Genomic DNA, 23,649 nt, shown 5'->3' with positions numbered 1-23,649 from the left:
TTCGAACAAGCTGTGGAAGAGGAAGAAGGAATTAATTACCCTAGCCTAAAGTCTGCTGATGATCCTGCTAAACGAACTTTGCAATTTGTTATGAACCAGAACAATGGATATACTCCCCTGCATACAGCTGAAGTCTCTACACCTACCTGTTCAGCAAGTAAGCAGCCAGAATGCATACCATTAAAACATGAATCTCAGCTTAACACTGTACCTTTGAAGGATTCTGCTATGCTGTCCAACACTACAAGTCCAAGAGAACAAATCTATACACCTTGTCAGACCTCAGCAAGATATAATCACAAAGAAATATCACAACCAATTGGAACAAATCCCATGAATCTCATAACACAGTCTTTTTCAAGCTCCCATGCTCCAAACATCACACAGATCAAACCCTCGCCTGGAGTAAACACATCTGCATCTCCATTCTCTCCATCACCACTGGAACAGCACAAGCCACATACTGTCTGCAGTGGTGACGCATTTCCACGTACAGAAATAAAATCAGAAAAGTCTGAAATTGAAGAAGTTGGCAAGTATATGATTCGCCGAGAGCTTCTTAACTCTGGACTAACGAAATTTGATGATCAACCAGAAAACTACAGAGGTTGGCGAGCTACATTCAAGACTATAATCCAGAACCTGGAGATTGAACCTATAGGAGAACTTGACCTACTTATCAAATGGTTGGGACCGCAGTCATCAGAACAAGTTAAAAGACTGAAATCTGTTCATTGCGATGATCCAGCAACGGGTCTTAACATAGTTTGGGAGAGATTAGAGAGAGTTTATGGATGTTCTGAAGCTATTGAGCTTGCCTTATTCAAGAGACTTCGAAACTTCCCAAAACTGTCTAACAAGGACAACCACAAGTTTCAAGAATTAAGCGACCTTCTTCTTGAAGTAGAAAGAGCCAAGGCAGACCCACACCTTCCAGGTCTTGTCTACAGCTCATGGTGTAAACCCAATTGTACAGAAGTTGCCACCGAATATTCAGAGTGAATGGGCAAAGAAAGGATCTAAATATAAACAGGACTATAAAGTATCCTTTCCACCTTTTTCTTTTTTCTCCAAATTCATTAGAGACATAGCTACTGTAAAGAATGACCCAAGCTTTTTATTTTTTGATACTACAGTTCTTCCTTCAACATCATTAAATTGCGATACTCAAGGCAAGTTTAAGGACTCACGGAACTCTATCTATGTCAAGAATACTGGAATCTTCTCAAGTTCTCAAGACTCTGATTTTAAACCACAGCAAGTCAAGGAAAATGATCCTAGGTATCAATGTTCTATTCATAACAAGCCACACCCTCTTAGAAATTGTCGTGTGTTTAAACAAATGCCCTTTGAAGAGCGCAAATCTTTCCTCAGAGAACACGATATTTGTTATAGATGTTGTGCATCTACAGACCACTTTGCTAAAGACTGTAAAGTTCCTGTCAAATGTTTTGACTGCAACAGTGATAAACACATAACGGCTTATCATCCTAGTTCTCCCAAAGAAGTGCTTCAAACTGCTCAAGCCTCAAAGACCACACCAAGTTATGGCGGGGAGAGTACTGAGGAAATGACAGCATCTGTATCCACAAAATGTACTGAGGTATGTGAAGAAGGATTCCACAGAAAGTCATGCAGTAAAATATGTCTGGTCAAGGTATATCCAGAAGGACGACCACAGAGCGCAGTGAAGATGTATGCTATCCTTGACGACCAGAGCAATCGTTCATTAGCAAGTCCAGAATTCTTCAACGTGTTCAATATTCAAGGAGAAACATGGCCCTATACTTTACGAACTTTCTCAGGCCTGGTTAAGGTATCTGGAAGAAGAGCACATGGTTTTGTGGTAGCATCTGAGTATGGAAACACAGAATTTTCACTTCCAACACTTATCGAATGTGATCAGTTGCCAAACAATCGAGAAGAGATCCCTACACCAGAAGCGGCTCTTTATCATCCTCATATGAAACACATAGCCAGTTACATTCCACCGCTTGATGATGATGCAAAGATTCTCCTTCTTTTAGGCAGAGATATCCCAAGAGTCCATAAGGTGCGACAACAATGCAATGGACCAAATGATGCCCCTTATGCACAGAAATTAGATTTTGGATGGGTCATAATAGGAGATGTTTGCTTAAATACATTTCAAGAGTCTTATGATGTGTTCTCATGCAAGACCAGCATCAGAGAATCTGAATGCACCTTTCATTCACTTAAACATCCTTTTAACTTTCAAGTTCAGGAGAGTTTCAGTTTAAAGACTTCATGCGATGTACAAAAGAAAATCAGTTGTAAGAACAGTTCTCATCAAGACTTTGGTGACACTATATTCCAAATAACTCGTGTGACAATAAGACAGTGAGGATAAAGAGTTCATAAACATCTTGAATAATGAATTCTTCAAGGATGAAACTAACAGTTGGGTAGCTCCTTTACCGTTTCGTTCACCAAGAATTAGACTTCCAAATAACAAGAAACAAGTTATTTCTAGGCTAACTTCACTTAAAAAAATTCTGAAGAACAAACCCGATATGAATGATCACTTTATAAAGGCAATCACTAGCGATGATGGAAAGGTTCGCAAGGTGAAAGTGAAGACAGCAAGAAATGGTAGTGTTAAGACTTTGTTTAGACCCATCATAGAGACAGTCTTACTCCTGCCTTCAAATGAAGATGTCTTATCTACTTGATCCAAGGGAACAGCCTGATATGCCTTCGAGTCTACTAAGTTACAGCCTTTCTCCAGTGATGGAAGATTCTTCAAAGATCTGCATTCAAGAATTAATGTTTATGTTTTATGTTTTCTCTCTTCTTTTCTAGTCTTAATTATACATATAGTTTTCAATGTTAAATTGTATTATATATAGTGGTATCTACCGATACCAAGCGGGGAGTGTGCTGTCACAACAGCCTCCTTTAATGTTATTTAACATTATTTATATTCTTTGTATTAGTATATTCCAGTCCCCCTGCAAGTTTAGTTATTTAGCATTTCCCAACTGTAACTCCCTGCTCAACAGCCTTGTCTAGATGTTTCTGCAACAGTTGAGTTCAGTTAGTGAGGAGATCCTGCTGTGCTTGTAGTCGCATCGTATTTTTACCTATGAATATGCTCTAAAAAACATCTTTGTATGCTTTCAACGCAAGTAAAGATACTACAGATTATACTTGGAGTCATTATTTCATCGAGTAAACTGCCTGTGGAGGTTTCTAAATCAGTGTGGAGTTGTACTGCTATACAGACTGGGTCTTCTGGAGTATGCCTCACACATAAAGCAGGAATTCGAAACAGAACACGCATTTCAGCAGCACGTATACTGTGCGACATACAAGAATGGTAAAAGGGCATAGACAGCCCTTCTACTGTTCCCATCATATGCGCTGCGCAGCAGTGTGATGCGCTATCGCACTGCTGCATGCATTTTTCGGGAATCGCATAGCAGCGTGCGATCGCACAGCCATCTCCGCTACATGATGTGAGCGTGGCCTAAAGCTACAGCATCCCCGCTGCGTTTTAATTGGAGGAAAGTAATTTGGGTGCCACATTTTTGCAGCTAAAGTGGAGCCCGGTTTATAATTTAGGCGTTGGAAACAGCCAAAGCCCGAGCATACGCTAAGAAGGGATAGGAAGAGTTAGGCATAGGGTTTGCAGTAGAGCTAGCATTAGGAGTAGCTAAGGGGAGGATTAATGTCAGGAGTAGGTAGAAGCCATAGTGGAATATCGGCAGTACTGACCATATTCCACTAGTGGCTTTACCTGGTGCTAAATGTACTCGGCGCCCTTTTTACATGTATGCGTTTTAATATGACCCATGTAAGGGCAGCATGGTGGCATAGTGGTTAGAACTCTCACTTTACAGCACTGGGTCCCCGGTTTGAATCCCCGCCAGGGAACTATCTGCACAGAGTTTTTATGTCCTCCCCGTGTCCGTGTGGGCTTCACTGTGCACTCCGGTTTCCTCCCATATCCCAAAAACATACAGATAAGTTAATTGGCTGCCCTAAAATTGGCCCTAGGCTACGATACATACACTACACAATACATACATAGACATATGACTATGGGAGGGATTGTGAGCCCCTCTGAGGATCAGTTAAGTAATAAGATGATGTCAAGCAATAATAAATAGGACTGCAGTCTTTTTTTTCCCTCCACATAATCAAGGTTTGCTAGATCCCTTATGATATCCCCACTGGGGATACTTGGAGATATCTGATCATGTCTTTGTAAATCAGGCACAAAAAGTAGCAAGGTGACAGTGATGGGTTGTTGTGAATGAGGTACTTATAATGCTGGGGATACACAATACGTTTCACCCTTATCAATTGAGCCGCTGGTGGCTCGATTGATAATTTCCGACAGGTCCGATGACCCGCCGAATCGATTCCCCGCTCAATAGCGGAGCGGAAGATAAGCAAGCACGGGGATGAGCTGGAATCGATCCGGACGGCGGCGGCGGGGACACGGCGGGGGTCGAGTCGCCAGGTCGACCCTTGTATTCCCAGCATAACATTCTGGGCAATACAAACCGAGCCAGTGATGAACAAATACCCCACCAGAGGCTGTTTTCAGAGAAAACTGCAGGTCAAAGAAATCAGTACTTGCAGAATACAAAGAGCCCCATACCTGGAAAATCTCCAAAAAAAGAGGAAAATCCTCTGGGAGACACAGACAGACGTACAAACCCAGGAAGGAGAGACTATGCCAACATTGTGCGTTGAAGACCCTCGAGGAGGAGAATCACTTCCTGCTGCACTGCTCCAAATATAATGCAACCAGGGAAACCTTCTTTAAGAAACTGATGGAACTACTTCCAGACTTTCACATATTAGAGGATGAGAGAAAACTCTACATTCTACTAGGAGAGGAGGAATCCACAGTGACAATCGCTGCACACTACACTATGGTCACAGCATGCCACAGACTGAGAGGAGCATACGGGTAAATGAACTGTAAATCCCTGCACCCCCCCCCCCCCAAAAAAAAAAAAAGTCCAGGAACTGATAACCCACTGTACCCCTACCACACCCCATACCATGTCCCCCTTCCCAACCCCCCCCCCCCCCCCCCATGCTTTGGCAATGCCCGTATTGAAGTTTGGTCATGCCAATAAAGCCATCTTTGATTTGATTTGGAAGGTTGCCATGTTTATTCTAGATAAATTTGCCATTGTGAGACCTACAAACCTGGAAAAGTCGGAAATTACGATTTCCCATAATGTGTAAAATTCCGATTTCTGCCAATGCCCATTACAGATTACAACGTTTTCCCAAGTCTTTTTGGGGGATTTTTTTTCATTCTCCGATTGGTCCAGTGCTTCCGAGTTGACTCTGCATCACTGACTGGCCCAATGCTTCAGAGTCCCGTGATCGAGTTAAAAATAGCGAGTTGCGGTAATGCGGTATTTCCACAGAAATCTGATTACCGTTCTCAGATTTCCGATCGGAAATGCAGAAATTTCAATTCTGCGAAATCTGAATGAGCTTCCCTCATACAAACTCCAACACAGCCCAGTAATGAGCTACAGCAATGTAACAAGACAACTCTCCAAGCACCAATCACTAAGCAATGAACCATTCTCAGACTCCAGGCTGCACACTGCTAGCCAGTAGCACTCCCAGCCTCCCCCTCTGATCCGCACATGCTGCTTTGCAGGTCACTCTCCTGTGGATGACAAGAAACCCCAACTGCTTGTCAGAAAATAATATACCTTGTCTGTGTTTACACAGCACAGACACAGCACAGAGGCTTCCACTTAGCAGGGCTTGTGGATTGGGAGGTCCCATTCTCACTTGAGTGGAAAGATGACCTGTGGTTCCTTAATGCAATGAATGGTGTCCTTGTATGACGCCTTTCTCCCTGTGTTTTATGGAAAACACTTCCAAGCCAGCCTCTTGCACAGGTTCTGATAAACAGCACAGAGAAAGTGCCTTTTATTGTCAGTAGCCATGCCTATGTATAGGTTTAGCTAAACACAAATCAGTTTTCCAGTTCGATTCCCATCCGATTCACTCTGATCAAATTTGCCAGAAATCTAGTACAACATATCTGAATGATCAAATTTCAATAAACTCTGGACTATAATCAATCTATAGTATTGATCAGGCAGGATGAATATTTCACATCGGGGGGGGGGGGCTGAAGCAGTGATTGCTTAATAGGCCATAGCGATACACTACATCGAACAACGCAACTCTGCAGTTGGATCAATTTTCAACACTATCGGACGTGGACTTAAAGTGGGATGAAACTCTGATATAACATTGTATAAACCCATACAGTTATATTTGCTTTTGTGCTCGAATAAGATTGCCTATTTACAAATTACAAAATTCCCAAAGTACAGTTCGGAGAGCTGCCATTGTATTTTATTACATAGCTGCTGTATTTATATATTAAAATCTATCTAGTGATCACTTCTCAACTGTACACATACTAGAAGCAGAGAGAGCTCAGTTTCCGCACTTTGCTAATGTTTACTAAATGTATCTGGCAAAGGTGTGAAAAAAAAAGTGTTTTATCACCTCTTCAGATGGGGCCAGAAGCTGCCCACTGTAGCAAGCAGCTTTCCACTGAAGAACAAAGTGCTGCAGTGTTCTCCCCAGGCTCTTTTAGCCGGGTGCTCCACCCGGCTAGTTTTGATGAGCACCCGGCTGTCATTAGCTCACTTCCTCCTATTCTGTAAGCATAATTGCTCACGGAAGCCCTGGCCCTGCATTCTCTCATCTCACCCACCCGGCTACTTTCTCATGCCACCCGGCTACTATTTCACGCCACCCGGCTGGAAAAAATTTCTGGGGAGAACACTGTGCTGTGTTTAACTGTTTGGATGCTGTTCTGCTACAATTTTTATTTGTGGTAGTAGATTTTATGCTGTAAATACTCTTAAATAAAGAGGAAATGCTGACTTTCACTCCACTTCAACATGTTGCTATAAAATATGCTTGAAATATATCTGTGTAGAGATACAATGATCAGCTACTGTGCTCCGCTGTAAAAGCTCTACCAATGTCATCTCCAGGCTTTCCACCGGCTGGTTGGTCATGTGACCCTTGAAGCACAGTCAACAGTTGCTCCTCCCAACAGAGTTTGCAGACAGGTGTACTTTGAAGTGTGCATGTAGTTTCCTGCTTAAATTAAAGCCAAGGGGTCATATGCAATTTACTTTTTCTCCTGAGTTTTCTCATAGGTGATATTTTTAAACTTGTCAATTTAATACCTTCGAATCCACCAGAAAGCAAGAAATACTCAAAATAACTTTGTCAGTACTTTTCACCTTCTTTTCAGTACGTTTTTTAGGTGAAGAGGGCTGGAAAGTTATTTTAAATAGAAGATGAATTATCTCCTAGGGGAAAAGTTGGGAGAAAATGGGAATTGCATATGGGCCAAGGTATTCTAAGGCTGCTTTCACAGTGGGGCGTTACAGGCGCATGTTAGTGCAGCCTGTAACGCACCCCACCGCACAGTAATGAAAAACCAATGGGCTGTTCACAGTGCCCACGTTGCGTTACATTGTAATGCTGCACGTTAAGTGAAAGTACTACATGCAGTACGTTATACACGGCTAAGCTGTATTAGACTGTTTGCACATGCTCAGTAATGTTGGGAGGAGGAGGGGAGAGTCCGCTATGGCGGCCAGCCACATGGCTAATTAATATTCACTGCACTGTGTGACGTGCAGCGTTTACTTCCTGGAGCGGCCGCTTTGTGCGGCGATTGGCTGGCGGGACCACGTGGTCCGCATGCGTCAAAAAGTACGCATCAAGAGCCGCATCAATCTGACGTCCAACTTCAACACCACCATGCGTTGCGTTAGGGGCACGTTATGCGACCTTAACGTCGCATCTAATGCAATGTCTTAGTGGGAAAGAGGACAAAATCAGGAAGCATCCTGACTACACTAGAGATCCCAAGGGTAGAGAAGAAAGTGGTGGAAAAAAAATTACCTTAGTATCAGCAAGGCCACTTCTCTAAAACTACAGCCGGTCACCTACTTCTAAATGACTCCAGTAACAATGTTTCAGAAATACAAAGTTGTCTTCATGTACAAAATATGTGATACTGTTTGTTTTTTGTTACATGTTTTTGTTGTTAATGGTTATAGTTTTGTATAAACTGTTGTAAGTAGTTCAAAAGACTTCAAAAGCGCATTGAAAACAACCCAAAACATAGTTTATAAGTCCAATCCAGAGTCGTCGGAAAGTAAATCATTTTTTTCTACATTTCACCATAACACAGGACTCAACTTAAAAACAATTTCAACTTACAAAAACTCCAGGAACAGAATCTGTATGCAAGTAAAAACCACCTGTACTAACTACTTTCAGCTGCATAAAGCAGACCTTGAGGGCCCGTTTCCACCTGTGCGGTGGAAATCGCTGCGGTAAAAATTTGCATGCGGATGCGAATTTCGCATGCGGTTATATGCAAATTCGCATACAATTTCGCATGGATGATGATATATGTGAATTTAACCATGGCAGTGGCTGTGTGCATGCGAAATCGTATGCGAATTCGCATGAAAATTAGCATACCAAAAGCCGCATGCAAATTCCCTATTAAATACATTGTATGCGAATCGCATGGCAGTATGCGAATTCTGATGGCTCTGCCGTGCAGATTTTTTCTGCACAGAAAAACGCAAAGGAATCCTGACAAGTGGAAACAGTCCCATCCACTTGTATTGGCTATGCGAATTCGCATGCAAATTCGCGATAGTGGAAACGGGCCCTAACTCCACACTGCTCTAAAAAGATACGCAACAGCATAATAACCTTTAAAGAAAAAAAACGTCTTTGTTACAGCTTACATAACTCCTACAATAAATCTGTGTTTTCCTTTTGTCCCGTGCACAAGTTCAGGTTCACTTTAAAACTAAAATAAAAATGTGCGCCACCAGCATCAACCAAGGAATGCCCAAGAGAGACAGTCATTCGTATTTATAGTAAAGTCTGTAGTTAGTATACCTTAAGGGCATATTCACAGTGGGACGTTGCGTTTTAACCTCCTTGCCGGTTATCCCGAACACAGTTCGGGGTAACCTGCGCAGGAGGATTTCTCAGGCCCCGCTGGGCCGATTTGCATAATTTTTTTTTCCTACACGCAGCTAGCACTTTGCTAGCTGCGTGTAGTACGCGATCGCCGCCGCTCGCCGCCCCCCCCGCCCCAGACCCCTGCGCAGCCTGGCCAATCAGTGCCAGGCAGCGCTAAGGGGCGGATCGGGATTCCCTCTGACGTCACGACGTCATCCCGCCCGGTCGCCATGGCGACCGGGGAAGCCCTGCAGGAAATCCCGTTCTCAACGGGATTCCCTGCATACTCTGATCGCCGAAGGCGATCGGAGTGGGTGGGGGGATGCCGCCGCTCAGCGGCTATCATGTAGCGAGCCCTGGGCTCGCTACATGATTTAAAAAAAAAAAAAAAAAAAATTTAAAAAAAGTGCAGCGCTGCCTCCTTGCCGGATTTTTTAGAACGGCAAGGAGGTTAAAGTGACGTTAAAGTCACAACGTCTCTGCATCAGAGGTAAGTACAGTAAGCAGTGAGTTACTACAACGCAATATTTTTAGCACAACGATAACTGTGAATGGCCCATTGGCTTGTCATTGCAGTGCTGTAAGCTGCGTTATAAGACTTTATAACGCAGCTCCACAACGTGCCACTGTGAATGCGACCTTAAGCTAAATACTCACCACCCGATGGAGGAAGATGGATCCAGCGACGCCTCCCTGACGAGGAGCATTCCACAATCCATCTTCTGACCTGCGGGACGCAAATGGGAAGTCAAGCGGTCGCGGTACTTTGCGTGGAGTCGTCAGGGATTTTAAAGGATATGTCCAGGCTAAATAAAAATGCACTTACCTGGGATTTTCTCCAGCCCCTGGCATCCATCCTGTGCCTTCGCTGTAGCTCCAGTGGCTCCCGGTCTCCTCCGCGTCGACCTCGTCGGCTTCTTATGCGCTACAACGTGCGACTCACGTGGTCGCGCTGACGTCATCAGGACTGTTATGCGCCTGTGCAGTACAGTCCTGATAAGGTCAGCGCGACCACGTGAGCCGCACATTGGAGCGCAGAGGAGAGCAACCAGTAAGCCGACCTGGCTTCAGCTTCTGCAGCGGAGGAGACCGGAAGCCACTAGAGCTGTGGCGAGGGCACAGGACGGCTGCCAGGGGCTTGAGAAAACCCCAGTTAAGTGGAACAGGTCATCTTAAAAATCATGTGGTGAGTCTTAAAGCAGACTGGACCTCGCCTGGGTGAGCGACTATCCCGTGATGTCTATGAGAAGGCTCAAGCAGGAGGGAGCTCACAGCGACCGTCCCATGATGTCTATGAGAAGGCTCCAGCAGGGGTGAGCGACCATCCCGTGATGTCTATGAGAAGGCTCCAGCAGGGGTGAGCGACCGTCCCGTGATGTCTATGAGAAGGCTCCAGCAGGGGTGAGCGACCGTCCCGTGATGTCTATGAGAAGGCTCCAGCAGGGGTGAGCGACCGTCCCGTGATGTCTATGAGAAGGCTCCAGCAGGGGTGAGCGACCGTCCCGTGATGTCTATGAGAAGGCTCCAGCAGGGGTGAGCGACCGTCCCGTGATGTCTATGAGAAGGCTCCAGCAGGGGTGAGCGACCGTCCCGTGATGTCTATGAGAAGGCTCCAGCAGGGGTGAGCGACCGTCCCGTGATGTCTATGAGAAGGCTCCAGCAGGGGTGAGCGACCGTCCCGTGATGTCTATGAGAAGGCTCCAGCAGGGGTGAGCGGCCGTCCCGTGATGTCTATGAGAAGGCTCCAGCAGGGGTGAGCAGCCGTCCCGTGATGTCTATGAGAAGGCTCCAGCAAGGGGGAGCTCACAGGTGCACGGCCTGCAATATTCTTCACCATAAAAACAAACTTCTGCAGGAAGGACCCTGTGTTGTTTCAGTGGAGCACATTTCTGGATTAAGATGCTTATCATGCCTTTTACAGACAGCAGTAATAACAGCCGGCATTGTTCCTCAGACCCAGCATTGCCTGCAGGCAGGTAATTCTCCTCTGGGTTGAAGGTTAAACCTGCTCCTTGACTAACTATCCTCCAACCATCTGATTATAGAAACTAGACACTCCATGGGATGATTGAGCCACAAACCTTAGGGGGCTCATCCAAACACTGACTGCAATCCCAGGAATCATACAGAACACTAGGAGGGTCAAAAATGACACTAAATGATGAGCTCTGCTGCCACCAGAAATGTACAGGAAAATTCTGGCCAGCATTCTGATAGAGATTAAGGCTCATACACACATCCAACAAAAGCACCGACCAACCCGACGACATGACCAACTGCACAACCAAGCGAGTGCACAACTTGTATTTTACACATGTCCAACAGACCAAGTTTGGACGACAGTTGGGCAGAAAAGTTGCACGTGTACACGAGCCTTTAAGGACAACTAAAGTGAGAGGGATATGGAGGCTGCCATATACATTGCCTTTAAAACAATACCAGTTGCCTGGCAGCCCTCCCGTCCTCTGCCTCTAATACTTTTAGCCATAGACCCTGAACAAGCATTGAGCATATCAGGGGGTTTCTGAAATTATTGTCAGATCTGACAAGATTAACTGTATGCTTGTTTCTGGTGTGATTCAGACACTACGGCAGCTAAATAGATCAGCAGGGCTGCCAGGCAACTGGTATTGTTTAAAAGGAAACAAATATGGCAGCTTCCATATCCCTCTCGCTACAGTTGTCCTTTAAAAAGAGGGATTGTCAGCCACAAAATCAAATTCCATTTTCCCACTGCACTTGTTCATTATGCAGCCTGGAACCTCACTCTACAAGCAGTCCAATCTATTCAGAAAATGTTCTGCTATAATACATTTTTCTATTATAATAAATCTTATCTCAGTCAGACTGGCTCTATTTGGTACATTCCCAACAGAAGGTAGCTTGTCATCTCCCCTCCCACATTCCTGCTCCTCACTGATTGGCTGAGGGCAGTTCAGTGTGAAGCTGAAACCTGATCTTTCCTATGCTCTCATGTGTTGTGCTTGTACAAAGCAAGCTAGCTATGACAGTGCAGTTTGTGGGAGGGGGAAAAAGTAAGGGAGGAAATGACATCAAGATTGCAAATGCCAGGAACAGAATTCTCTTTATTTACTATATAAAATTCACTGAAATAAAAACCATGGACAGTACATTACATCTGTTATACAAGTAGAACAAGTAACGGTACCGTTATATGTGTTTTCTTTTCCTGACATAGTATGCTGCTTTAAGAGCCATACCTCCTCTCCAATTTAGCAACAAAGAGAAAGGGAGTGACACTGTGAGCAGAAAACCCTTGAGGATGAAAGCCACTTCCTGCTGCACTGCCCCAAATATACTGCAACCAGGGACACTTACTTTAAGAAATTGATGGAACTATTCCCAGACTGTCTTACATTCGAAGATGAGAGAAAAACATCTACTAGGAGAAGAGGAATCCACAGTGACAATCGCTGCACACTATATCACAGCATGCCACAGAGGAGCATAACGGAACTGTAAACCTAAAAAATGTCCACAGACTGCTTAGCCATTGTCCCCCTATCCCACCCCCTTTCGTGTCCCCCTTTTTCCCCTTGCTTTGGCAATACCTGTATGAATCTTGGTCATGCCAATAAAGCTATCTTTGATTTGATTTAAATGACTGGCTTGAAAACCAGATTTCCTCCCATAAATGACAGTGAGATGGTAGGCTGTTGTGGTGATGTAGGGACTTGCCTCCAACCTGACCAAAACCACAGCAGGGCATCATTACTGGAACATTAGCAGTGCCTGAGAGGAACGGGGTGGGTGGAGTCACAACATGTGACCTGCAGACTGGCTATGATTCAAAGGTTGAGTTTCAGATGGACAGTCAGTCAAACAGCACTTATAAATAAAAATAAAGAAACTTATGCAGGACAAAACATACACTTCTTAGTCAGTGCCCAATCCATTGACACCCCATGGAATTCTACTTTAAGCCCAAAACTTTCAATCCGAAGTTATCAACTCGATTTAACCCTTTCTAAGCCAATGCAAGTGTTCCAGGCCAATTTATTTTAGCATTTTTTTTTTCTGTTTCTTGTTAGTTACATTTCCCTGCTTCTAATTAGTACTGCTGTAATGAGTATTTATGGCCACTTGTCATTAGGGGGCAGTGTGAGACAACAGAGGACTTCTAGAAGAAAATATAGCAACTGGAAGCAGTAGAGAGAGATCAAAACATTCCAAGAATTTACAGTACAAGTTCTGCCAACTGAGGTCAAAAGCAGAGCACTTATCTCAAACGAGATAACTCTACTGAAGAGGTTAATGGGTTAAAGGGAACAGAACTATCTTGCATGTCAGGAATACTATAAGGATTAGCTAGGAACATACAATATGGCAGATAACTAATCAGCTGCAAGCCTATGACATTATGATCAGACACCAACTGGCTGTGGACAATATCAATCGGAATTCATGGGAAATACATCTGTAAAAACAACCTACACGACGCTCTGTGGAATAGGCCAGCACCGTATAAATAACAGGTAATAAATAAATAATGCAAGTGAAGAATAGTAGACATAATAAAGCCATAAAACAACAATCTGCAGCATATAAAACAAACACTTAATGAAATATGAAACCGATGCAATTAAAGCTGACTCAGCAGTCTGGCACTGGTAATAAAAGGGGGGTGTCCCAGCCTTTCATTGTCCTGACAGACCATCATCACAGACCCTCCGGGACCCCAAGGGATGACATATGTTAGTGTGGGAAGAATGGTCTATCCTGTATTACCATATGGAAGAGACCATCAATTCATTATTCAACAGGAAATGGGCATAGCAGTCTGATAAGCAGTCAAAGGGGTTTGTATTTAATATTTTTTTTACCTATACGGCTTCATTTTAAACTCAAGGCATAAAGAGCTAACATATCTCCAGCCCCTACTACACAATTCCATGTTGAGGGGAGGAGAGCCAATGTAATGCCCCACACACAGAGTGCTGTGATTACAGATCAGGAGATTTGGGTGCAGCCAGCGCCACCATAGGCCGTAACAGGAATTACGGCTATTATGGCACACAGTCAGTAACTTCGGCACTGTCAGAAGATGGAATTGAAGTTGCTTCTAAAACACTGTAATTTGTCTTCCAGCAAAAGCTGGAAGCCGAATTACATAATTCTCCACTATCCATGTGGACCTGGAGGGGGAATAGTATTTAACGCTGCCAGAAACTTGTGCAGCAGCAGGATAAGCCATACTGGCTGTATCCTGCACCCTAGTGATGGGTCGTTCGTGATGCCTCAGCCGCCCCACACAGCTCTGATTTGCTGTGTAATAAAGGGCGCTGAGGCATGCTGGGAGATGTAGTCCTCCTCCTGCAGCTTGTAGGAGTGTATGGGGCGGAGCAGAGCAGTAGCAGGAGGGATTGCCCCAGTCAGAGAAGCAGTCTGTAGTTGTCATGGAGACGGGGGCGGGGCTTTTACTCCGATTCTGAGTGGTGTCTAGTGATATTTAATGAAGAGCCGATTCATAGCCGTAAGAGCCGGCTCTTTAATGGGAGCTGATTCCGAAGGGCCGATTCTCCGATAAGAGCCGGAATTCCCATCACTACTGCACCCAATTTATGTTTGCCCACAAACAATGTTTTAGTGGTCCAACATCTTTGAAGCGTCAACTACCACAGGGTGTTGGTGGTGGATAGTCAAGGAAGTGCTGGTCAAGCAAATAGATAAATGTAGCAGCACTATGGCAGTATGGGACACACACTCAAACTGAGGGGATATGGAGGCTGATAAAATGTTGTGTTTATTGGAGCTTTAATGTGAACCAGAGGCAAAAAACACATGTCCACGTGGTAGATGATGGATCGGGGGAACGCTCATTTGTCGCGTTGTGTCATTGTAGGTTAGCCAATCCATCATCAGGTGGGTATTCAGCTTTAGATCCTTGCCCCTACCACACTACTCACTGGTACACTCTAGAAGATTTGAGGTGTGCTCCTCTTTATGCGGAATGCAGCCATGCTGAATCTGCAGAGCCCAGCATGACCTGCGCAGTAGTACGGAGCCGCAAGTACAGTACAGCCACGCTCATGCGAGGAGAGGAGCACAGTCACGATCACCAATCCTTCCAGCACTGGCTCCCCTGTTCAAATACCCCTCCACGGGAGGCTTCAACAGTCTTCGGAAGCCTGAGTGCTCCCAAGGACGGACAGCCCTGTCCTGTGCATGTGCGAGTGTGCGTACTTGCGCATGCGCAGTACAAAGAGGCCCGTCTTCGGGAGCACTTGGGCTCCCGAAGCCTCGGGCATTGGCAGACAGCCATGTACCACCCATTGGTCAGAGACTGCTAACAGGAGACCCAGTGCTGGAACGAGGGGACCATGAGAGGAACAGGGAGGTTTTATAGGAGCCAAAGCCTTCCCTCTCCTTAGGTAAGTATCTTTTTCTTTTTTAAAATGGCTCCCTTTAAAAACATATGCTAGTTGTATGCAAATGACTACAGCTTAGAAATAGACCAATCAAATATAGCAGTTGTATTGACTATATAGCTTCTGGAATTCGTCAGGGGAGTAACTTTAAAATCATGAAAGCCTCCCCCTCCCCCCCCCCCCAATGTTCACACCCTTTCCCTTGGCAGCCCTTGGTGACCCTCGCAGCCTGGGAGCCCACCTTGCAAGGGTTATAAAACAAATGTGGGCATTGTAATCTTCACACCCATAACAAGTGTAGCCACAAAAACACCGGATCTGAAGGATGGACCCCTTTATCAGAGGGAGTGAAATGGTAGTTGGGGCCCCCTTACAACTCAGACACCCCCGCCCCCCTTGCACACCTGACTATATATTACAAATAGAGAAATGACATAAAACTTGTCATTAAAGCGGGATTGTAACCATAAAAATCAAATTTCAACAGCAACTGGTCTGAGTGCATTAAAGAGAGTCTGAAGCGAGAATAAATCTCGCTTCAGACCTCAGAGTTAGCAGGGGCATGTGTGCCCCTGCTAAACCGCCGCTATCCCGCGGCTTAACGGGGGTCCCTGATCCCCCAAATCCCCTCCGTAATGCGGGGGAGCGCTTCCTGGTTGGGGCAGGGCTAACCGCCGCAGCCCTGCCCCACGCGCGTCTGTCAGCGCGTATCTCCGCCTCTCCCCCGCCCCTCTCAGTCTTCCTTCACTGAGAGGGGCGGGGGAGAGGCGGCGATGCGCGGCTGATAGACGCGAATGGAGGCAGGGCTGCAGCCGTTAGCCCTGCCTCCAGGAGCGACCAAGTGTCGCAGTAGGTGGTTTGGGGGTCAAGGGACCCCCGTTTAGCGGCGCTATTGCGGCGGTTTAGCAGGGGCACACGTGCCCCTGCTAACTATGAGCTCTGAATCGAGATTTATTCTCGCTTCAGAGTCTCTTTAAGTGATAAACACGCTAATCCTGCATTCAAAACTTTTTCTGCTGTTATGGTTTGGAGTTATCACATACTTTAGGAGCACTGGCCCTTTAAAAGCCATTGCCATCCAGTTGCATGCTGGGGGATCTTTTTATCTATAATATATTCCTCTTCCCTTTATTTCGCTGCCTAGCTGCCTAGCTGAAACATGATCCTCTGCTCACTTGTGTTTACAATCAAGGCGATTGGAGGAGAAAAGAAAAAAAAAAGGGGAAGAAATTACATTAGTATTTAGCCTCAAACTGTGGGCAAAAAACATGGTTTCCACCAGGAACAGAATTCTCTTAATTTACTATACTGTACAAAGTTCACTGAAATCAAAATGTGGACAGTACAATACATGTGTTATGGAAGTAGATCACGTATTTATCTACTTATATATGTGTTTTCCCCCTGGCATAGTATGGCTAATCCTCCTGCTTTAAAGTCCACAAGAATCAGACCAGCGGCGATCTACTGTATTCCAAGAAGCAAACAGCAGAGACAGAGCTACTACAGGATAGAGCAATTCATTAAACTGCAATAAGATTCTCTCCGCAAAGCAATGCACTGGCAATGAGAGCACATGTAATGGAACAAATTAAATGAGAGGAAACGCAAAGGCTGGTAATGACATTACAATGAAAACATTATGACCCCATATCACTTTAACTAGCTGGCTGCCAAAATCATCTGCAGAACACAGCTTGGCAGCGCAGCGCGGTTACAGAATTCATTCAGTTGCCGTTTTCTGGTTTGAAACGAGGACAAAATTCCCAGAGGAAGAAATTGAAATACGTCTTACTGAGCTCAGCCTGCGTTTCCTCCAATCAGAGGAGGCGGCTGCAGTACTCACAGGAAATAAGAGAGTCACAGTGTAGAGAGCAGCAGCAGAGCCACTCCGAGCTGGAAAATCTTCCCTCTGACTGAGCCTGTGCCAGAGAGCAGGGACAGGGTGGCATGCTGGGCGTGAGGGAGGGGCATCATTAGCTGCAGGCTCCTGAGGTGCACAATGTGAGACTAGGTATACCTGGAGCCACACAGCCATGACACATCTGTCAATGCATGCAGATGTATGAAGAGATAGACTGCCAGGCATACAACTATAGGACAATCACCTGATCGGTAAAGCAAGCAATATCTACCTATATATCCAAACACAAGCACGCTGACACCTGAATATAAGAAATAGTAAAAAATCCTTGGTCGCCTCCTCTCTACATAAAACAGTATAAATACACACACAGAGGTAGCGCCACTCAGGTAAACAACAAAATTCAATGTGCAAAGAGTCCACAATTGCAAATGACACAGTCTTAAGAAGCAGTTAGAGTGTAAACAGTCTCTAATGTCAACGACCACTGGTGGTGGCGGTTGTCGCTGACATAACAGACTTAAGGCTCATACACACGGGCTACGGCTGTCGCCGCACGCGCGTGTTGCGGCGACAGGTCGCCCGTGTGTATGACGTGCACGCCCCGAATCGTCGCCCGTCAGAGTTGTCGCCAGGCGATTGGCGAGGCCAATCGCCTGCAACAGCTGTCGCTGCAACTTCGCCTTGTGTATGTGGACTACGAGGCTTTAAAGAGAACCTGAACTGAAAGAAAAAAGTCAAAATAACCATACACAGGCCATACTTACCTCCTGTGTAGTCTACTCCTCAATCTCTTTCTCCTCTCCTGCATCCTGTTTGTCCACTGTGATCAATGGAATTCTCTGTCCTCCATTTTAAAAATGGCCATTACCCCATGACATCTTCCTGGTCAGCACACTGTTAAACTGTAATATCACCCACTTGAGCCATAGGGAAAGACTGTTTCATTTGCAATTGTGAACTCTTTGTACATTGTTATAAGCAATATCTACCTGACTGAACATCCATCCAGTCATATACTGCCTTCCATGCACCACTTTATTTTGGTCAGATATCAGCTGAAATGTTGTTGAAAATTATTTAACAGGGGTCTCAAACTCAATTTACCTGGGGGCCGCAGGAGGCAAAAGCAGGATGAGGCTGTGCCGCATAAGGGATTTCACGTGTCCCCGCCGCAAAACGAGGGCTGCAGAGCCCGCCTCTCTCACTCTTCCTTCAATGAGAGGGGCGGGGAGAGGCGTCGATCCATGCGGCGATTGACGTCAGGAGGGGCAGAGCTACAGCTGCAAGCTCTGCCCCTCAGCGCAGTCGTGGATGTTTGCCCGGGGGATTTGGGGGCTTTGCAGCCCTCAAATAGTGGCGGGGATGCAGCGGATTACTTGGGAGCACTGAAGCGAACTATAAGGTAAAATAGGCAAAAATAGTTCACTTCCGTGTCTCTTTTGCTTTTGCCGGAGCGGGCCACAAAATATTGTATCGAGGGCCGCAAATGGCCCGCGGGCCGCGAGTTTCAGACCCCTGATTTAGGACATCAAAAAGCACTGTCAGTATCACCTTCCCCAGGCACCTGCGCTCCTCCCCGATCAATAAGGCCGGTTTTAGGCTCCCTGCACACTGCAAATTCGTTTTGCGATTCCGATTCCGTTTCCGATTTTCAATTCCGATTGTCCATGAATGCAATCAACAGAAAAACGGAGGAAAAAAACGCAGCATGCAGTAACGATTAAAAATCTTAATCGGATGTAAAAACCAATTAAAAATCAGAATCGCATGCAAAGTGCAGGGAGTCTTACATTTGTTTTTTTGTGGGGCAATGCGAAGCTCCTGCTGATCCAACCGCAACGCAAAAAAAAACTACAATCATATGAGCGTACGCATATATGTACGCCACCAGTAAGCTGGGCTCAGGGTGCTCACCCTGCTGCTGCTCAAATCCCTTTTCGGCGTTAAATACCATTTCCCCTCCAGGTCGTTGCACCTCGGAGGGAGATGGAATTTGGGGTCCAGTGATCAGCGGAACCCTGAATTACCCTTACATGCCCGCGCAGTATTACATTCAGTGTACTCTCCAGGCTCATCCCGCCACACCTGGCTACTTTTTCATGCCAAAGGCTGGAAAAAAATTCTAGGAAGAAAACTGACATTACAGCTATAGCGGCGCCGAGTTTCGGCGCTCAACGTTCACGGAAACCATCTGCTTCGTCATATGACCCTGCACCAGAGTGCGCCGACAGGGTCATAGACACCTGTAGTCATCAGCCACCAGAGCTAGTATGGGTGAATCGACCCAGCAAGAAAGTCCATAGGGAACAGTTCTCCAATCACAGCAACTTCTACAACTTGAAGCATTCTAATTGGCTGCATGGTGCTGGCGTAAGATTCCTACAACCTATCTGAAACCTAGCAGTTGGAGAGGGAGCAGTCCAATATCCCTATGGACTTTCTCGACCTCAACCATACTAGCTCCGCTACCAACAATCAAGTGCATGTGCTCAGGGCACTACAGGGACTCAGCTGCTGAGTATCACAAATACAGGCACAGCTGCAAATCACTATTCATGGTTATCAACCATCTGGATATTTCCTCTCCAGAATAAGAGATGATCATTTATTCAACCTGAATGCAAACTGTCTAAATCTAAACATGCCCATACATTTATCAATATTCCTATCGATATGATCCCTCTAAACAAATCTGCTAGAAAAAGCCTGATCAATAATTCAATCCATTTCGGACAAAAAAAAAAATCAATTGTATCGGTGGATTGCAGTGGACAGAAGATATCGGTTAGGAGCGGAGGAAGATCGACAGCACATCGTTGAGCAATGCAACACTGCTTTCCGATAATTTTCATGCTGAAATCTATTAAAAATCTATGAATAAATGTGTGGAGGGTTTTAAACCCATTCTGATCAGATTTGATCTGAGAGGGATTGGTCTGCTGGCCATCTATAAGGCCCAGTGCACACCGAGCGGTTTTTGGAGCGATCCGCCGGCTGCATCCGCCTCTAAAAACGCTTGTCTAATGTATTGCAATGGGATGGTGCACACCGGCGGTTTGCGGTTTTTGCCAAGCCGCAAACGCGCCTCCTGCTGCGCGTTTGCGGTTTTCGGAAGCGTTTCGTCCTCAATGTAAAGTATAGGAAAAACGCAAACCGCTCTGAAAAACGCTAGTTCAGAGCGGTTTGCCAGGCATTTTTGTTACAGTAGCTGTTCAGTAACAGCTTTTACTGTAACAATATGTGTAATCTGCTACACAAAAACGCACCCAAAACCGCTAGGTATGTTTAGAAAACCTCTCTAAACATACCTAGAATCGCTCTGAAATCAGCTCCCAAAACCGCTAGCGTATTGCGGATCTCCTAGCGGTTTTGGTGTGCACTGGGCCTATGTGTATGGGAGGCAATGTTTACATCCCATCTATTGTACATCTGGTGCACGACTGAAGCATCAGCTGGTAGTGGGAAGCTTATGGTGCACAGCTTTGTGACTCAGGATGCCAACCTGCCCAGACACAACACATTATAACATTACTAGTAAAATGTTACAAGCTATAATGGACCTCTGCCAGACATGAGATTACCCCATCACAATGAGCCAGCCAGTTACCTAATTGTGACAACTCAAGCTAATTCAACTTTTCAACTGCCTTGGTTAACGCTTATTATAAAACTGAGAAAAGGAAATCCATCCCAACCACTATTCTTACCAGAATGGTAATGTCTAACACACCATGCAATTTCCTATCACATTATTGGTCAAATCGTTTATTTCCAACAGATCTGCTCTGATTTCTGGTTGTTTTCCTGATTAATTTCGTACAGAAGTGATCGGAAAAATCATTCAGAAAAAAAAACGATCGGAAATCAAATCAGACCCGTTGGAAATTATCGTTTTGACGCAACATCTGATGGATAATTGCCTGGTGTGAGTACCAGGCATTAGGAATCTCCTTCTTTCTGACAATTTAGGAAAGAAGGTGGTGGAGAAGGAGAAGGTGGTGGAGAAGAGGGGGGTGGGTAAGTATGCAAATAAGCATTCTGAAAAGCAGGGATATTTCCAAGGACAAAGGTTTTCTAGTGATGACACATATATAAGTAAGACCTGGGGCTGTTCCTGTTAGCCAGGATCATTGAGATGCTGTTGCAACTGGCAATCCTGGATCTAGTAGTCAGCTGACTGGCAGTGGTATCTGTATGCGGATCACACACATGGGCACTGATGGGCTGCTGGGGGATCCCAGTGATGCCAATGCTCATCAGCCTGGTTGTATGGTGTGTGTATGGAGAGAGGGCTCAGGAGGCAGGGACAGGGCTGAGCACATGAGCCGGGCTCTGGGTGGGCGCACAGCCCCCGGTATAACACGCTGCAATCATTCCCTACCTCTGCAGTGCTTCTGCATGGCTGCTCCGGTGCATCCGGCCCGCCAGGGGCAGTGAGGGGGTCCCGGGACCGGTAAGGAGGGCGGCACAGCGGCTGCAGACCCGAATCGATGAGCGGCAGCTGCAGTATCCCAGCCCAGCGCTGCTAGTACACCGCCAGCATGTCTCAGCGGCCTGACTGACACTCCCGGCAGCCAATGGCAGGCGGGCAGAGGCAGGGGGCGGGTCCCGAGGAACAAAGAAGAGAGTGTGACAGTCAGTGGCTGCACTGTGTATACAAACAAAAGGGCACTGATCTCTGGCTGGCAGCCCTGCCCTCACCCCCAGCCTTGCTGCTCAGCTGTCTGGGGAGGACATACCCTATGCCTGCAAATGTCTGATGTTCAGCACAAGCCAGGGAGACCATACACTGTATTCCTTATTTCTTCTGCACTGTATTCTAGATATACACTATGCAATGTATGTATCTTGCAGCAATCAATATCAATCAAATTTAAAGTGTACACCAGCCACAGCTTTTAAAGGAAACCAGAGACGGTGTGTAACAAGGATTCCATACTTGCCCGGGGCTTCCTACAGCCCCATAAGCACGTCTGAGTCCCTCGCTGTCCTCCCGTAGTCTGCCGTACAGTTGCGATCAGTCCCGTTAACTGACTCGTCGCGTCAGTCGGGGTCTTCTGGGCATGTGCAGAAGACCGCGACTGAGACAGTTACCGGGGCTGATTGTGGCTGAATAGTGGACCGCGGGAGGACGACGAAGGACTTAGACGTGCTTATGGGGCTGGAGGAAGCCTCGGGCATGTAAAAAATCTTTGTTACACACCGTCACTGGTACACTTTAAGGCTGGTACACACATCCCATGTTGATTGGCCAAAGATTGGCCAATTTTTCCACTTCCATGTAGTATGAGAGCCAGGGGCGTAACTAGAAATCAATGGGCCCCCTCCCGCCAAAGGAGGAGTAGAAAGACTGGGGGTAGAACAGCGCTGTACACAAGACCCTGCTGACTTTCTACAAATCTTTGTCCGCAAAACTTTGTATGATTCATTATCAGTGGCAGAGCAGATGCAGTCATTAGAACAATTGTGCAGAGAGCAGAAAGTTCTTTCTCTCTTTGCTCTTAGTTGTCAGTCTTTCAGGACTGGGCCCCCTGTGGCTTCTGGGCCCCCCTGCGGCTGCATCCCTTGCAGGGTCTATTGTTACGCCCCTGATGAGAGCTCACCTACATAATGTGATTTGAGTCAAATACGGTGCTGGAATTTTGGGCACACCAGGTGCTGCTGTAGCCAGGCCATAACGGGAATTACAGCTAAAGCAGGCAGTAAATGGGTGCCATCAAGCCCTATATGTACATTAGGTACATATAGGGTGTGTCCTTTGGATTGTGTGTTGTATTATTTGATTTGCAGCTTTCCTCTTCCATGGGCAGCAATCCCTTCTACATGCAGAAGCCCCAGCGACAACTTACGTGACCTTTCCAAATATCTCTCCCTGGTCGGATCTCGGTGGGCAATCATATCTTGTGGAATATGTAACCCTTCCCCACTTTTGTTTTGGAATTCTCCCATCACTTCTCCGTCTTGGTGACATCTTGTGTACAAATCTCTACTGCCTTTTAGCTCTTTCTCTTTTCTGCCCCCAACCTGGCAGAGTTGGTGATAACAGCACAGCTTGGAGTGGTGCTATACTCTGTAATATATGCTGCCCGGGGAGAGCACAGGCCGGGGCACAGGACAGGAAAACACAGGATGGTGGAAGGGAGGTGCAAGCATCGGAACACAGTGTGAGCTGCATGGGACCCGAGATCATACCTACCTACCCGGGACAGTCCCGGGCAAATCGGGACAGTTGAGAGGTATGTCCTACACAAATTTCCTAGTGGCTCATGTGCAGCTGCTCTACTATGCGTAGGGAGTATTTCATGTAAAGCTCCCTCAGGCAGATTTTCCATTTGCAGCTCCCCTCTTACGTGTTTT

General features: G+C 46.0%; 1 protein-coding gene across 4 annotated transcripts in view; it reads right to left on the bottom strand.

Annotated features, from left to right (window-relative positions):
- Positions 1–21,846, bottom strand: part of AFAP1 (actin filament associated protein 1) — a 207,973-nt gene extending 186,127 nt beyond the window's left edge. For all 4 annotated transcript variants that reach the window (XM_068276817.1, XM_068276826.1, XM_068276845.1 and 1 more), the window contains exon 1: positions 21,674–21,846. In XM_068276817.1, the coding sequence (XP_068132918.1) occupies positions 21,674–21,692 (19 nt within the window). In that variant the 5' untranslated portion in view covers positions 21,693–21,846. The remainder of the gene's footprint in view (positions 1–21,673) is intronic.
- Positions 21,847–23,649: the final 1,803 nt, after the last annotated feature.

This window comes from Hyperolius riggenbachi, chromosome 1 (genome assembly GCF_040937935.1).
Source record: "Hyperolius riggenbachi isolate aHypRig1 chromosome 1, aHypRig1.pri, whole genome shotgun sequence".
In the NCBI taxonomy this organism is placed as follows: Eukaryota; Metazoa; Chordata; class Amphibia; order Anura; family Hyperoliidae; genus Hyperolius; species Hyperolius riggenbachi.
This window is presented reverse-complemented; position numbering and strand designations above follow the sequence as displayed.